Raw genomic sequence first — 17,008 nt, forward strand, 5'->3', positions numbered from 1 at the left:
CACCGCCACCCACACGGCCCCGTGCAGAAGCGGGGATCAGAAATGAAGCAGTTCCATCCACATGACGGGACGTCACCCTCCTCAAGAGGCTGTGGGGCCAGCATCCATACGTGCCCACCCTCGTTATGTGCATACACATATCGAAATAATTAGCGTGGTCTAGAAGGAGCAGAGGGGATGAACAGGCAGCTCTGCTGCCGCGTTTCCACAAGGGATGGCCGTTTCTGAGCTCTCAACGGGAAACATTTCCCCCCTTTTTTCCTACGCACAGAAGACGGGAGCACCCAAGGCAGGTCCTGCTGCCCTTGCACAGAGGTCCCCTTGGCTTCAGCTGGAGCTGCACTGGGGGTCCCCTCTCTGCTCCCCAAAGCCAGAGCCTGACTGCCACGCGCACAGAAGGTTTTGAAACTCGTTTCTCCTGGGAAGCACCGTACTGGGCTGGTCTGACCTTCCTCCTCCCTCTCCGGCAGTTAATAGCAGATTTCAAGGGGAGAGCGCCAAAGCAGGACAGCAAGGACAGATGATGCCACAAATCTTATTTGGCAAATGGGGAAACTGAGGCACGGGACTTTGTTTAAAGCTTACAACAAGCGAGACTGAGAACATGAAACAGAAACAAATCCCAGCTCAGCCCGTGATCCACCACGTCACATAGCTCAGCTTTCCATGAGACATTACTCCCACTGTCTCCCCGATTTCCCACGCTTACATCTTTCTGCCTTTCTTCCACTGTCTACTCCCAATTTTTCATTTCTTTTATCTTCCCCTCATCAATCACTTTTTTTTTTTGCATCCCTTTCTCTCCGTTTCCATCCCACCATGTCAGACAGCAGCCACCTCTGGAGACCTGCCCACCGACACCCAAACCAGCCACGTTGGGTAGCCAAAATGAGCACATTTCACCAAAAGTAAAAAAAAACTTATTTAGGGACCTACCAGTCCACCTGGACTTCTATATCTCTTGTCTCTACCTTGGAGGGTGCATCTCCATTGCTGTCCTTACTGCTGCTCTTCAGGAGATCCAGGACAGGCTCAATTTCTTTGAGCAGTTCATTGTCTTCTACACTGCCGTTGAGGCACGGGTGACCACAAGCACCCTCCTTCCCCTTCCCACCATCCTGCCCTTTGCTGCCAGTAATGACGCCGTTAACATGGACCATCGGCTCCACCTCCCGCCCGATCTCTCTTGTCCACAGGGAGCCCATGGTGCGGTCGGCTGCTGGCAGCAGCTGCTCTTTGCCGTGTAGGCTTGGGTTGGACAAGTCAACTGCCTTCGGAGTCGGGCAGAGGGGTCTGGTGACACGGATGGTTTTCGGTGTCCCGTCACCTGCAAAAGTGGTCTCCAGGTGAGTGGTGAAGCCCTCAGGGCCCCGCAGGATGAGGACCACGTAGGTCTCGGAGGCGATGCTTCTCAGTATCTCCAGCGCAGTCTCATAGCTCATGTCCACCAGGGGCTTGCCATTGACAGCTAAAATGATGTCACCAGCCTGGATGAGGCCGCTCTGCTCTGCAGCCCCTCCCCGGATCAGGTCCGAGATGATGACGGGCGGCTTGCTGACACGCTCCTTCACCAGGAAGCCAAGGCCGCCCACCTTGCGCTTGAAGAGCCTCACCGAGATGACGTTGGGCTGTATCTGCTGCACGCTGAACACATGCTCTTCCATGGCAGTCCCCCTCTTCAAGCCTGCTGACCAGGACCTCAACACCCGCTGAGCACAGAGAAATTCGCCGTCCGAGATGCTTATCCACACCGGCGCAGGGAAGGGGCAACTCTTTAGCCTTTGAGGGACTGGCCTCACTGCAAAGCTCCTCTGGGCTTCAGCTGCAGGCTGGCTTTCTGCAGCATGCTCGCTGCCGCCTCTCTCCTGAAGGGATGTCCTGAGGAAAGCAGGGTGTATCAGCAGAGGACAGCAAGGCTAGGGGCAGGGCAGGCAGGGCTGGGCATCGTGCGGCCGAGCAGGGGACGGAGGGGACAACATGCCAGCTTCCAGTCAGCCTCTGGTCCTGCGCTGGGCAGAGGCGGGGAGGCAGCCCGCTAGCTTCACCGGCATCCCTCCAAACGGTCCGCCAGCTTCTTCAGCTAGAAAGGAGGAAAAAAAACAACAAAGGAGGAAGAAAAGTGAGACAGGGCAGGCGTAAGTGCTGGCTCAGCATGGGGCTCGGCACGCCACGGGCACCCGCATGCATCAGCCCGTCCCCACAGATGCCATCCCCCGGGCTGCGTTTGGGAGACAGGCTGCAGCCTCCCATCGCTCTGGGCTTTGTTTCCTCCACTCCCCCTGCAAAAATCGGCACCATCTGTTCGGCGGGGGCCAGGAGAGCACGGGGGGAGCCCTGGGAGGGGGCTGCCGGGCAGCCTGGCTCAGACCCTCCCTGCTTCGCCCTTGGATCGCAAGCAGAAAAACGGTGCAAGCGAGCGGTGCGAAGGGATGGAGCCGCGTGGGGCTCAGCGCTGGTTTCTGCCGGCGGACGATCTTGTCTCCGAGCGTTTTCCAAAGCACCCAACAACCTGATGGTCGAGATGGGTCGGGGCAACCAGATGGGGGATGTACGTCCCTGCCCAGGACGAAACCCGTGCTGTCACATCCAGAGGCTGTTTTGGTGCTTCAGGAGAAAGAGCAACAGCCGCGAGCGAAACAAGGCAGCAGGCGAGGACACTCAGCTCCCCTTACCCCGAGTCGCAGCCAAGCACAACGGCAAGAGCTTTGAAGCCTGGCGACAGGGATCACAGCCTCAGCCCGTGTCGGCTCCTCCTCTCCCCGTATTTCAAGCCTGGCACAGGGATGCAGGAGGCGAAGCTCGCTCCCCCATGCCCAGCCCCGCCACCAGTTTGCAGTTTTCCCAAGCAAACTGCTTGAGCTGATGGAAAACCATCTAGAGGAGAGCAGGCAATCAGTTTCCCCAGCTCTCAGGGGAACCTCAGGCAGCTGGGCACGACTTTTTACCACCCTCGCGTGGCTTAGGGAGCCACGTCTCATTGACTCCTGATGGCACCCAGGTTCTCACATGCCCACCCTTGCATTCAATAACTTCAGCTCCCCAATCCTCTCGGCGTTCCCCTCCCATTTCTTAGATGCTCTGGAGAACATTTCTCTCCGGAACTGTGCCCTGACTTTTAGCAGCAAGCTGAAATGCAGATGCCTTCTTTTCTTGTTTCAATCTAAACTTTGGGGAGAGAGCAGCGGGCAGTAGACCTGCAGGCTGGAGGCACTGGCGTGCCAAGGAAAACACTCTCCTGTCTCCCAGAGGTAGCACGTTCCGGGCAGCATTTGCACCTTCAGATGCCTCACACCGAGCCCCACTCTACCAGCAGCTCTTTCCAGCACCTGGATGGGAAAAACAGGGATCCGAGGAGCAGGGTAGTGACACCAGCTCCTGCATTAACACACTTGCGCATTTTCATCCTCGTGTGACGAAGGCTGCTGACCCCAGACTGGCTTTTTACAGGCAAGTAAAGAATAAATCAATCAGAGCCCTATAACGCAAGCCGATGATTTAACCCTTATTGCCCTTCTGCCCTGCAGAGCACTGGCAGCATGGAAAGGGTTAAATGCCACCTGCACAGGTCGGTGGGGAGTCACCTCCTCGAGGGCTAATTAGCCCGGGTGACATAAACGCTAATTGCTGGGTGACTTGACCTTGCAAGTGGCCCTGGCCAGAGGCCGGGGGAGCAGGACCTCTGCCAGCCGTGCCGGGCTGTGCCACCTCGCAGGGCAGCAGAGCAGGACATCTCCTCCAGACCCTTGGGCCGCCCGGGGAGGGAAGGTCACAGTATTTGGGGAGGAAGGAGGGAGGCAGGGACCTTCTCGGACAGGGAAGGGGCTGCCCCTCTCCCTTTCCAGCCCCTCCATCCCTTTCCCAGCCTGGCCCTGGTTTCACCGGCAGCGCTGGACACAGCGGCACAGGTGGGACCCTGGCCAATTCCCCCTCCTCTTTTCCAGGCAAGACCCCCCAGGCTCTTCGGTGCTGGTACCAGCCCACAGGACCTGCTTCCTTCTCCCTGCCCAGGGTCTGTCTTTTACTCACCCTGCTCCCAGCAACCCACCAGCACACCCAGGAGCACAGCGTGGTCCCTGCATCCCGCAGCCACTCCCCTGATCCCCCCCACAAATGAGGTCACCGTCACCCCAATGTCCAGGCAAGCCACTGATTCACGCGGGACTCATTTCCAATGTAAGAGGTGACGCTGTCAGGACGAACGAGTCTTTGAAAGCAATTTAAGAACCAATTTAGAAGACTATCGCCTTCCCTGTCCAGTGCGCAGCCCTGTTGTTTGCTCTGGATTAGTCACCGGCTCACCAAGTCCTCGCAGTCGGTGGAGTCTGCGTACGCATTGTGCCCATCTCCGCGGGGCCAGGGCCATCTCAGGGACTGCCCAGCCAAGCCCCTGTCACCACCAGGCTGGAGCCGGAGGAGACGATGTCTTTTGGCCCAGCTCGATCACTTACTGAGGCGATTCAGGGGAGCGGGGTGATGCTGAGCTCCCTGGAAAGGGCCCTCATCCGCCCCAAAGAGCTGAGAAACCCCAAAGTGTTTGCAGTCTCTCTTCTCCCACCAGGCCAATTTCCAGTTCTTTCCTCCAAAACGCTTCTAGAAAAGCTTATAACTATTTACACACACACAGCTCCAGTCTGCAAGATCCCAGGGATCAGCGTTGTTGCTGGGTGCACATCCTTCCCCGTCCCCAAACCCAGTGACATCTCAGCATTCCTTACCAGAGGGAAGAAAAGAAAAAAGCAGATTCTGGGCCACACCTAAGCACCCAGCCCGGGCTTTCTGCAAGATGGGCGCGAGCACCAGCAGCATCCCTGCAGACAAGCCACCCTCCCAGACCTTGCCCGTGGGTGGTCAGCAGCCGGTATCTCCCCCCGCCTCGGCTGCGGGCTCTGCGGAGCGGCTGGGGGCTGGCTGGAAGACAGGGAATGACGTGATTTGCCTGTTCGGGATCCTTTTTCCCCCTCTCTTGAACTCCAGCCTTTTCTTTCCTATTTCTCAGCTGCTCCCCAGAGTAAGAAAGGTCAGAAAAATCCAGAAAGCAGCAAGGCAGGTGAGGAGACTGAGGGCAACCTGTCTCTAAGCCCCTGATTCTTCTGCTCCTTCAGGGAAGAGCTGGACAAGCGTTTTCGCAGAATCATAGAACCATCTAGGTTGGAAAATAACCTGAAGTTCCTCAAGCACAACCTTTTTGCAGTTACGAAATATCTTGCCCAAACTCCGACTGAAGATGGGAGGGACAGGGAGAAGTTCTGCTGCCTGCTCCTGCCCTGGAGACGCCTGGGAGCACGGGGAAGACCTCCCCAGGCACCCGGCGTGGGCCAGGGCTTCCCCCACACCCAGCTCCCAGCGCGTCCTGGCACGTTGGCATGCCCGTTCCCAGAGGGACACGCTTCGGACGAAACCTGAAGCATTCGACCCCGCGCGAAGCGAGAGGGAGACGCCGGCTGTCTACAGCGCGGGTGGCTGAGCTGAACTCAGCTCTCCCGACGAGCGCCGTTAGGAATCTGATTTATGAACCCAAGAGCAGCCAGTACGTTTGCCAGGTCGTACGTTTAACGCTACAAGAGTCATCACATCTGACTCCTTAAAACAAGCGAGAGCGGTGCAGCGAGCGGGGCTTCGTAGGGGTGAGTGCTACTCGGGTGGAAACACTGATTTCACCCCCGAAAGACAGCTGGGAGATGGCCGATGCCACGGGCAAAGCCGGGCTCAGCTCCCCGCTGAGCCACCCCCCCTTGGACAGGCATCCAGGGATGGTGCCATCCCACCCCCTGCCTCAGTTTCCCTCCCTTTCCAAAGCACAAAACTGCCTCTAAATACAGAAGAGCAACAAGCCTTGCAGAGCTGCAGACTTCTAGCACCCCAGACAAGCGTTAACTCTGATTCCGACACCGATCGCGCTGGCATCGCTCGTTGGGAGGCTTCAGTCAGCGCAGGGAAGAGCAGCGGAACAGGCTCCCCTCCGGCAGCGGCGCAGGCATCCGCCTAACAAACAAGCCCTACGAAAAGCAATAACAGAAAGCTTTTAGAGCCGCCAGATAACATTTCAAGCAACATACGCTAGCACATACGTTAATTGGATGATTTGATTTAGAAAGTAAAGCAGAGGAGAAATAAATCTTCAGAGCTTAGCACCATCTCTTCACTCTCCCAGCCAGGAGCTGCAGGCTATGGCGAGCTGGGATGTGCCCAGCATCAGCCCTTCGGTGCGGGCACTCGGGTCGCCCTTGCCCTCGCAAATTGATTTTCAGCCTTGTCTTCGCTGCGGTAATGGCTTACATTTCTACGTGCCAGCTTTAAATGGACACCATTGTCTTATTTAATTAGCATTCGTGGGATTTATAGCGTTCAATGAAGAACCCCAGGGCTGATGGATTTGTGCCTGTTTAGTTTTTACGACCCACGGAGCATCAGTGAATGTGAAGAGGAGCGATGGGATGCAACATATGCATAGCTACTGTAAACCTGCGTGTTCGTGCTTCTGAAAATGGAGCGTTAAAGTGATTCACTGGCAGCCGGCTCGCTCGTGCCAGCAGTTCTGCACTCCACTCCCGTTCAGTTCAGACCAGCACCACAGCGTTTTATGCACACAGCCTCTCAATCCTGAGAATATACAGACAATGTTCCCTCATCTATCTCTAATTATCCACCTCCAACCAACTTTGCCAAAATCCTCCTGGGAAGGAGCAGGCCCTTTTTCCTTCACAGCCAGACAACGCGCTCCGCTTCTCCCTTCCCATCCCCGATGCTCAAGGTTGGAAAGTCGCTGTCTCACCTGGGCCACGACATTTTCTTCGCCCCCCGTAAACCTGATCTACTCACAGCAGTGAAATAAATAAGAGGCACTTTGCCATCTGCGCGACACCCTGGTGCCAGCGCCCAGCGATGCTGCAGAGCTGCTGGACCGCTCCACTCAGCCACGGAAGGCATTGGGCTCGGGGAGGATGCTGCCGGAGGGATGAAGTGCCGAGGCCTCAGCCCCGGAGACCCCGCTTGCCTCCCACTCATCAGCGGGGCACGGGTGTTTGCACGGAAAACATGCCTATCACTGGTAAAAGAACAGTTAATTAAATAAATGCTTGCTTTCAGATAGAAGTAATTCTGTTTTCTGATAGAAATAAATCTACCTCCATTCCTTGAGAGAGTTCATTGCCTCTAACCAGGGGGCGCATCACGAGGAGTGTGGGCAGCAGGGTGAGGGAGGTTCTCCTCCCCCTCTGCTCTGCCCTGGGGAGGCCCCATCTGCAGTGCTGTGTCCAGAGCTGGGCTCCCCAGTTCAAGAAAGATGAGGAGCTACTGGAGAGAGTCCAGTGCAGGGCTACGAGGATGATGAGGGGACTGAGGAGAGGCTGAGGGAGCTGGGCTTGTTCAGCCTGAAGAAGAGAAGGCTGTGAGGGGACCTTAGAAATGCCGATAAATGTCTGCAGGGTGGGGGTCAGGAGTACAGGGCCAGACTCTTTCCAGTGGTGCCCAGCAACAGGACAAGGGGCAATGGGCACAAACTGAAGCAGAGCAAGCTCCGCTGAACATGAAGAAGAACTTCTTTCCTCTGAGGGTGACGGAGCCCTGGCCCAGGCTGCCCAAGGAGGCTGTGGAGTCTCCTTCTCTGGAGATATTCCAGCCCCGCCTGGACGCAGTGCTGTGCAGCCTGCTCTGGGTGACCCTGCTTGGGCAGGGGGTTGGGCTGGGTGACCCACAGAGGGCCCTGCCAACCCCAACCATTCTGTGATTCTGTCCTCATCAGGCCAGCGACTGGCACTCTCCCAGTGCTGGAGGAGGCAGCACCAGAGAGAAACTTTGCTGTAATTTAATGAGGTCCCTCTGCCCTTCACCCCAGCCGATACGAAGACCGCGGGCAACACATTTTAACGTTGCCAAGACAACTGCGTAGACAAAATCCCCTTGTTTTTAGATGACAGAAACAAGGTTTTTGTTTTAATTTGGAGTTCAAGGCTTCGCATATTTCAGTAACCCGCCCGCCATTTCTCTTTTACTGTTTCATAAAATATTTTCTCGGCGCCTGTGGTGTGCAGCTGAAAGGGAGTTTAGATAAAACCGTCAATTCCACCACTAGCCCCATCTCAAACTGATGTTCTTATTAGGGCTCGGCCCATCTGTAAAACATAAATTTCACTGCCATCAATTTGCTGAGAGGATTGGAATTACACCAGCGACTCCGGCTTGACAAATGGGACCCGTGCTAACGCAACACCGCTTTGTCCTAGATGACAAAATAGGTGGATAGGAAGCAAATGAGAAAATGCCTTTTGATGGATGGGCTCGAAATCCAATCGCAGCACGAGAGCGAAATCGTGGCTCCATTTAGAAAAGAAGAAAAAGGGAATTTAAAGATCGCAGCAGGTTGGCTGGAGCTGTAATAGCTCCGGAGCCACCAGCCGGCATCAATAAAGTCAGCGACAGAGCGCTCGGCTCAGAGTCGGTCCAGGAATTAAACTCCCGGCTCGTTTCCGTGGCTCACGTTCTCATCCCCTCCTCTGCTGCCGACTCCCCAAAATCCTGCTGGCACGGCGCTGAATTTTCGCACTCTAACGAGCCAGCGGGAGAAGCAGCACAATTAGGACACTAAGTAGCAATAAACCTGATTGTCACCGACTTTCCTGAAGAGTGACTCACATCACTATTTAAAAACCTCAGGCTCCTCGCGGCACCAGCCTGGGCTCCTCAGCCTGGAGGCACCAGCCTCCTGCCAGCTCCCTGCCGCCGAAAAGGCTGCGGGATTCGCCCTGTCCCCCAGGCATCACCACCATCTCCCTTCAACATGGAGGGGTGCGGGAGCACTGGAGGTGCGATCCCCCACCGATTAATCCGGCACCGGGAGGCAAAGCAGAGCTCTCGCCCGCTTCGCACCGGCATCCTTGGCGACCGCGCGAGGCAGAGAGCAAAGATAATTTGTTCCCCTGAGTTTCTGTCCTCGCTTTTCTTGAGGTTTTGCATTAGCACTTGTTGCCATAGTACCAGCGGTGGCGGCAAAGTTCTCCACGGGCCTCCTGGGACCCGTTCCTTGTCCCACGGAGGGCTCTGGCTCTAATTTGGACAGGACTGGGGTGGGGGGGATGTGGAATTTTTTGCTTCCTAATTTTTCCTAAAGGTGCTGCTGGCGAGAGCGCGGCCGTTCCTTAGATGCAGCATCAGGCATCATCCTCACTCCTCCAGCACCCTTGAGCATAAGGCTGGGCACGGCGGCCAGAAGCCATCAGTGCGTGACAGAGGGGTGGAGATGGGCCCCGATGCTCATCGCTTCTGGGGGCTTTTCCCCTTCCCCCGTGGGACAGGTCCATGCCAGCGATGCTGCTTTTGGCTGAAGCAACCCCAGCCTCTGTCTTGAAACCCGAATTTCCCCATGCCAGAGGAGAGGCTTTTGGCTTCCCAAGCCCCTGCTCCTCATCCCCGGTGTCGTGGGGACAGGCAGCAGCGGGGCAGGCTGTCACACCACGGCCACGGTGCCACCGCCCTGCAGCGAGACCACAGCCCTTGGCCAAGACGCGCCAGGGTTGTGTTCATTTTGATGGCGTTTGGGGACGAAGGATGGGTCCTGCTCTGAAAAGACTGAGCTTTCGTGACTTTCCAGCCTGAGACTCCGCAAAATGGGATTAAGACAAGCCTACCCTAGAAGGCAAGAGCTTGTTCAGCATTTCAAAGTTGTCATGTAAAAGAGAGGCTGCGGAATGAGTTGCCTTCGCATAACTACCTCCGGGTTTGTGTACACACGTACAGTACCCGCAGGTTTCCACGCTCTGCAGAGAGAGTCAACGAGCTGCTAACACCTGGGCTTTCCAGACCGCATGCTTCTCGTGCCCACCGCCAGATCCCGAGCACTTCTGGGTGTCACACTGGTGCTCCTCGCGCTTACGGCTGCCGCGTAGGGTGGCAATCCGGGGTGCGCCGGGTCAGTTCTCATGCACAGCCCGTCGCAGAGTGAATTTGGAACAAGCAGCTGGAAGTAAACACGCTTTCATCCGGCTTCAGCCAGACAGTGGCTTACAGATCCTTCCCTCTTCGGGACACAATATGTTTATTTTTGGCTATGTGCAAGAGATCAGATCGCGTATATAGATTTGATTTAATGCACGGATACAATCAGAACAGCATGAGTAGAGCCAAGGCATTTTAGCTTCATCTGGAGCCTCCTTTCAAAACCAGTCCCTCGCTATCGGGGTTGCATTTCTTTCGTGAAAATCGATGGTATCAACAAGTATCAAACAATATTCTCATTACTTTGGAAAGGTAAATGCTAATCTATGCGAGCCAAGCTCATGTGACTTATCAGTTGCTATATATAGTTGTTTTCAGGCACTGATTTAGGCAATCTGGCAGATTTCCTAAGCCTTTGTACAGATACACTACTGAGACGAAAACACAAAATACACCAGCAAAGCGGGGGGGGGGGCGGAAATCTGTCAGGGCCAAAACGTCCCTGCGGGTCAGGGAGGACCAAGCGCTCCCTGTCAGCAGACACACAACATTAATTGCAAGCGAGGATTCAGCCCAAACCCCTCTGCCTAAGATGGCCTCTCTGGCACTCGCTCACCATCGCCGCGCTGACAGAGGGAAGAAAGAGAATTCAGAGGGCACCAGGACTTGTCACTCTGCTTTGCTCCTGAGGGACTTCTCCCAGTGCCGGTAACTGCTCGGAGAAATATCCCTTTGAAAACCCACGTCTGCCTAAGAGGAGACACGGTACTGGGAGTTTGTTTGCAAACATACGCACGTTTTAAAACCGGAGAGTAGATGACAGAGTTTGTAGCACCTTTAAGAAAATATTCTGGGTAGTGCAAGCCAGAAGAAAATAGAGGGAGGAAGAAACGGCTGGCACAAACCCAAATTTTTAAAACAAGACTTCCCCACCCGAGACCTCTAACAGAAAAGGCACGGCCAGCCAAGATGTGCAGGTAGAAATCTCCGGGAGAATGCAATTTTGAACAGCCCCCCTGCCCCACAAGCCTCCCCAGGGCTTTTGTGTGATCATCCCCGTAGACCCCGCTCTGCCGTCTGCCTGAGCCGTCGGCGTTGGGGAATGTAAAAGAGAAGCTGGCATTTAAATGAGCCCCCGACCACCGCAACCGGCCCCTGCAACCTCCCATGCCCCAGACAGCCCAAGCTCCCACAGGAAGGAAGAAGCCGCTTCCCCTCCGTCGCAGTGAGAGGTGGACTCGGCTCCGCGGATAATCGTCAAGTTGCCTGCCAGAATTCCCTCCTGCCAGTCATAACTTGAAGGCGTTGGGAGAAAATGTCTGCGCCTGGGCTGTGGAGTCAGCGCGCCCGGGGATCGCAGAGCCCAGGCAGGTGAAGGCTCTGCGGGACCGGAGCTGGGTGGGGGGGATGCGCACCCACCCCAGCACCAGATGTGCACGTACGGAGGTCTCTTTTCCTCTGCTTCGCCAGCAAAAACCCAAAAGCTTTCCGCTATCTACCGCAAACCAAGCCGAGAGCGAGACCACAGGCAGGGCAAGCAGGGTTCATCTCTTTGGTCTCTGCCACAGCTCCCTTCTGCTTTCCAAGGCCATCCCGAAGGGACTTGGGGCGCGGGGGGGGAGGAGTGAAGGGGACAAGATCCAGACCGACCCCCGGTTCCCCCCGAAGGGCAGGAGCCAGCCGGGAGCGGGACATCCCGGGGCTTTACCCGGGGGCGGGATGGTGGTCGTGCTCCCACCCCAGCGCCCCAGGGACGGCGGGGACATCCCGGGGAGGGGGTAGGACCCGCCGTGTGTGACCCCCTCACCCCAGTGCCAGGGGGGTCGTGGCGTCTCCTGCAGCCCCGAGCCCTCCCCAGACAGGGGCTGTCGGCGGGGGGCCGGGGGCTCCGGTCGGGGGCGGCAGCGTTCAGTACCCGGGACAGCTCCGGCACCGCCCGCCGCAGGGCGGGGGCACACAGGATACGACAGTCTCCCCCCGGGACAGACTGCCACTGTCTCGGACAGACTGCTTCCCTCCCGGACAGGCTGCCACTCCCCGGGACAAACCGCCCCCCACCCCCCACCCCCCCGGACAGATCGCATGCCCCCCCCCAGTTCCCTCCCCGGGCAAACCGCCGGCCATCCCGGGCACGCTGCCCGCCCGCCTTCCCCAGCCAAACTGCCCCCCCCCCCCCGTCCGCCTGCCGCTGCCTTCCCTCCCCGGGCAAACTGCCCCCCCCCCGGTACACTGCCCGCCCCCTCAAGCAGCCCCCCTCGCCCCATCCAAACTTGCCGCGAAGAGTTGCGGGGAAAGACGCGACCGGGCAGCTTCGCTCGGTTCCCGCAGCTGGCTCAGTCCCCCCCCCCCAGCCCGAGGGAAGCGGGAGGGGGGTGGACGGGACCCGAGCCCGGGGGCGGCGGTGGAAGTTTGCAGCGGAGCCCCGGGGTGCGGAGGGGTGGAGTGTCTCCTCCTCCGAGCCCCGGACTCCCACAACCCGAGGCATAACCCGGCTACTCGCTCCGGGGGGGGGCTAGGGATCCGCTGCGGGTCCCCATCCCCCCCCCCCCCCGACCAAGGGCTCGGCGCAGCCCCGCAGCGCTCTTCCGACGGAGCGCCCGGTCCCGCGGGGCTCCGCGCTCCCTCCCGCACCCCCCGAGAAGTTTCCTGGAGAAGCGGGGCTGGGGGGCAGCCCCCCCTGCCCCCCCCCCCCCCCGCCGTGCCCACCTACCGTGCGGCGGAGCCGTCCCCGTCCCCGTCGCATCCCTCCCGGGCGCTAGGCTTGGCTGGGCGGGTGGGCTGGGGGGTAGGGGGGGACCAGTCCTCGCTGCCCCCCTTTATCCCAGCAGCACCGAAACGAATCCGCTTTGGCGTCCACGTGGGGTTTTTCTGGGTGCGGAGCGAGCCGGTGCAGCCCCTGTTAGGAGACTCTCGGCTCTCCAAACCGCCCATCTTTTATATAACCTCGTTTCTAGCGTGGCCTTTCTTCCCCCTCCCTCCCCTCACCGGGGGGGGGGGGGGGGGGAAGCATCCCCCCCTCCCCCAGCTCCCCCGCCAATTAAAGAGCCCAGAGACACCCCCCCTGGCCCCCACTTGTTGCCGGGAAGCTCCGCTCCGCAGCCTGCCCCGAAGGAGGGGGGGCTCAGCCTGCCCCGAGGGAGGGGGGAGCTCAGCCCCCCACCACCAGCAACTGCCTCCACGCCCCTGGAAAGTCGCAGCCCCCCGCCTTCCTGCTGCCAGCTGGGTGTGCTCTGGGGGCTGCAGAAAAGCCCTCCACCCTCCTTTCCCTGACAGCAGGCAGCCCCCCCCTGCCAGGTCTGCCCCTGCCCCCCGGGGCAGATGGCACCAGCCCCTCCGGGGTGCCCCAGGACCCCCAGCCCTGAGGCGGGCGATACTGGGGGACCCCTGCCCCTCTCCCCGCCGCCGGTACCTCCGCTGCCGGGGCAGCGAGTGAAGGGGCTCCCCCTCACCCTGTTTCCCCTCCGGACTCTTCACCTGCCCCCGATGCAGCCGGGCGCAGACCCAGGCTTGACATCAGCCTCCAGGCTTTGCCACGGCGCTCATTTCCATGGCAACAACAAACACACAATTATGGATATATAATATTATATAAACCCAAGTGGGCTCGCAGGCAGGGGCGCGGGGTTCACCCGCTCGCAGCCTGCTCCCGAGGCCGGGAGGCAGCTCCCGCCAGAGCATGAAGCAGCGGCTTCAGCCCGGCGAAGATGCGGAGCCCGTGGCTGCTGGCCGCACCGCAACCCCAGCCGGCCCGACCCGCTCGGGCAAAGGCAGCGCGGCGCAGCAGGCGATTCAATTACGAAACTTCCCACAGGGAAGAGGAAAGCGAGCAGCCCTGTTCTTCCCTGGCTCGCAGGGAGCTTTGCGGAGGTGGAGAAGGGCAGAGGATAGGCAAACACGGCAGCAGGATGGGGGCCGAAGCTGCTTTCCCCATACCCCCCCTCCTCACACTGCCCATACATCAAGCCATCTGGGGCTAACGAAAACATAATTATGCTTATTTAGACGCAGGAGGACGAAGCTAATAGTGAGCTACCCAACGACATCTGCTGTGATTCTCTGGGGTAGGGAAACCTGCCCCGTGGAGGGACGAGTAGGTGCGCGCCGGCAAAGAATCGCTCCGTTACCCCGTCGCAGGCTGAAACTTGTCACCTCCAGCCCCGGCTGAGAGAAGTCCAAACCCTTCTCCTTTCAGGGCTCATCATATCTGGGCTAGTGGCTATCAGGGAAACTGGTAATCAGTTGGTCGGTCCCCCCTGGGTGGAGGTAGCACGGCTGGAGAGTCGGCTCACGCCGGGTGATGGGTGCGATGGCTCTCACGCGGTGCTCAAGGGGACTCCGCGCTGCCAAAGCCACCCCGACACACGACGACGTGAGCTCTGGCCACCAGCGCCTCGCCGCTCTGCTGCCCTCGAGGAGGTCTGCAGGAGGCAAAACCGTGCCGGGGAAGCAAAGCCTGGGGTGCTGGGGGACACAGCTTCAGCAGGGCCCCTTGGCCACCCCACCGCCACACCCGGGGCAGGATATCAGCCCTCACCGCTAGCCCAGAGCTGAAGGGAACCAGACGAGCTGTGCTCATCCGTGAGCCACGTCCTCACCAGGGCACGGCAGCACTTCCTTCACCTGCGGAAATCTTGATGGGACAATGCTCATTTTTACACGACCAGGAGCTCTGCGGAAACCCGTAATCCGGGCAAGCCAGGAGCAAACTGTCAGCGTGAGAAGGGAGCTGCTGGGCTGCGCACCTCCTGTCCACCCCCCCGAGCCAGGGAGGAGCCCTGGTTAGCCTTCCTCTCCAGCCAGTAGCTGTGACTCAGCCCGGAGAGGAAGGCTCCGAGGTTCATAAACAGCTAACGAGACAGATGTTGACCCGCGAACGCAGAAGGTGGAGCACAACCCTCTCCAGCCCATCCGCACCCAGAAATCCCATTCCCACACAGCTCTTGGCATGGCAGCAAACGTTTGCACCCTCCTTCCTTCAGCAAAGAGCATTTGTAAACAGGATTTCTCTGCAGGGAGCGTGTTCCCGTAATCCTGCCTTGGGTAGCCGAGAACCCCGGAGAAGAGACCCCAGCTCTGGAGAAGCGCCCCCCCGTGCCCAGCCCTGCCCAGCCAGACTCAAAGTTGCTTCCTCCCTTCTCGCAGCCGGGAGCAAATGCAAGCAAAACCGAGCAAGTTGTCCCCCAAAACCACTCGGGGGAAGGAACAGCCTCTCCCCTGCCCCTCGCGCAGCTGCTCCCCAGCTCCCCGTCTCCTCCAAAAGCAGCTCAGCGCCGCTCGCTTCTGGCCATACGCTGCCAGCCCTTAGAGAAGCCAAATACAAACACAGCGGCCAACGCTCAGCCGAGTTTCCCTTCCCTCCCTGCCACCCCGAATTGGGTCCCTCACCCCTCTCCTGCTGCCGCTCATCCTCACCCACCTCTCTTCCGGGAGCCGGCAGTGCTGTGGGCTCCGGCGAGGAGGTCGGGCGCGCGGCAGGGAGCTGGCGACGGGTCTCTCTTGAGGGGTGGGTGGCCGGCAAGCGGCTCCGCTGCCGGGGATCGCAGCCCGCCGGCGGGAACGTGCCGCTCGGGATGCTCGGCTCTCTGAGAGCCTTCGGAAACCGCGGCCCCGGCACGATCACATGCACAATATCCCCGGCAGTCGTGGCTCCGGAGTTATTCAGCTGCTGTTTCTATGCGACTCCAAACACTTTCGGGGGATTACTGTCCCGGGAATAAAGAAACGGCTAAACATATTTATACGACAGCTTAAGGAGCGTACGTAACCGCGTGCACACATACACCCCCCAGCTGATGGGGGTTCTGGCACGGACGCTGCAGCGATTTGGGACAAATCCCAGGATTGCCTGCCGGTGCTCCAGTTGGGAGCGAGCGCCGATGCTGGCGCTTGCCTAGAGGTGGCAGTGAGCCTTCGCTCTCCTCCTCTCCCCGAGCTGAGCAGAGCAGAAGGGCTTGGGAAGTCCCCAGCCGAGCTGGAGCTTTGCGCTCTGCTGGGTTGGCCCCAGGTGAAGTGTTTGCTGTGGGCTGAAATACCGGTACCTGTGCCCCCAGGGCAGATCCTGAGGGACCTGAGAGGAGGAGGAGACCCACTGCTTCCGTCCTCCGTGCACACCCACGCCATGGGCTTGAGGGGGACTTGGTGGCATCCTCCCCCCTGCAAGGTGTATGGGGGAAAGATTGGGGTTGGATCAAATTCAGGAGGACACGGCCCTGGGAGCTTGGTTTTAGAAACATCCCTGTGGCAGCTCCCAGCTCCACCAGCCCGCAGGCTCCAGGACACAGAATCACAGAACGTTAGGGGTTGGAAGGGCCCTCTGTGGGTCACCCAGTCCAACCCCCTGCCCAAGCAGGGTCACCCAGAGCAGGCTGCACAGCACCGCGGCCAGGCAGGTCTGGAATATCTCCAGAGAAGGAGACTCCACAACCTCCCTAGGCAGCCTGGGCCAGGGCTCCGTCACCCTCAGAGGGAAGAAGTTCTTCCTCATGTTCAGACAGAACTTCCTCTGCTTCAGTCTGTGCCTGTTGCCCCTTGTCCTGTCGCTGGGCACCACATGCTGGGGGCAAACTCTTTGCTCCCCACTTTCAGGAGCTGCAACGAGCCCTGAGCTACTGGGCAGAAACGTGGCAACACGACATCTTCCAGCACCAACACCGATTCCAGCTTTTGCCCCAAACCTCCCTCCCTTCCAACAAGACACCTGTAAATCCCACCAGAAGCTGAATCTGTGTCTTCCCGGCGCTGGGGATTACAGTTCGAAACGCGCTGCTGGAAAGATCCTTTCGGAGCGTGCCTCCCAGCCTCCAAGGGCATGAAGTGGGTTATAAAGGGTGATCTCTCTCTCACACGTATGCGTGGGCACGCACCCACACACAGAATCTAATAAAAAGATATTAGTCGCCGAGTGTTTGGCTTCTGGCATTCGACTAACCCAGAGCTTCATACAGACACCAAAGAAATGAAATTACGGGAGCACACAAATAAGAAATTCCAGGGGGATGAATTAATGTTCCATCGCTGTTACAGGGCAGAGAACTACCTGTCTGTCTTCTCTTGCCTTTCTTTCTCTTGTACTTCAAGA

General features: G+C 58.7%; 1 protein-coding gene across 3 annotated transcripts in view; it reads right to left on the minus strand.

Moving 5' to 3' along the window:
- The window catches only part of NOS1 (nitric oxide synthase 1), an 82,641-nt gene that overhangs the window by 46,330 nt on the left and 19,303 nt on the right, over window positions 1-17,008 (minus strand). The window contains exons 1-2 of one of the 3 annotated variants that reach the window (XM_075434518.1): window positions 15,347-15,446; window positions 937-2,080 (exon numbers count right to left, since the gene is read on the minus strand). In XM_075434518.1, the coding sequence (XP_075290633.1) occupies window positions 937-1,664 (728 nt within the window). In that variant the 5' untranslated portion in view covers window positions 1,665-2,080; window positions 15,347-15,446. Of the gene's footprint in view, window positions 1-936; window positions 2,081-12,640; window positions 12,872-15,346; window positions 15,447-17,008 lie in introns of those variants that run through there. The other 2 variants (XM_075434517.1, XM_075434519.1) reach the window with 2 other exon arrangements.

This window comes from Opisthocomus hoazin, chromosome 13 (genome assembly GCF_030867145.1).
Source record: "Opisthocomus hoazin isolate bOpiHoa1 chromosome 13, bOpiHoa1.hap1, whole genome shotgun sequence".
Lineage (NCBI taxonomy): Eukaryota > Metazoa > Chordata > Aves > Opisthocomiformes > Opisthocomidae > Opisthocomus > Opisthocomus hoazin.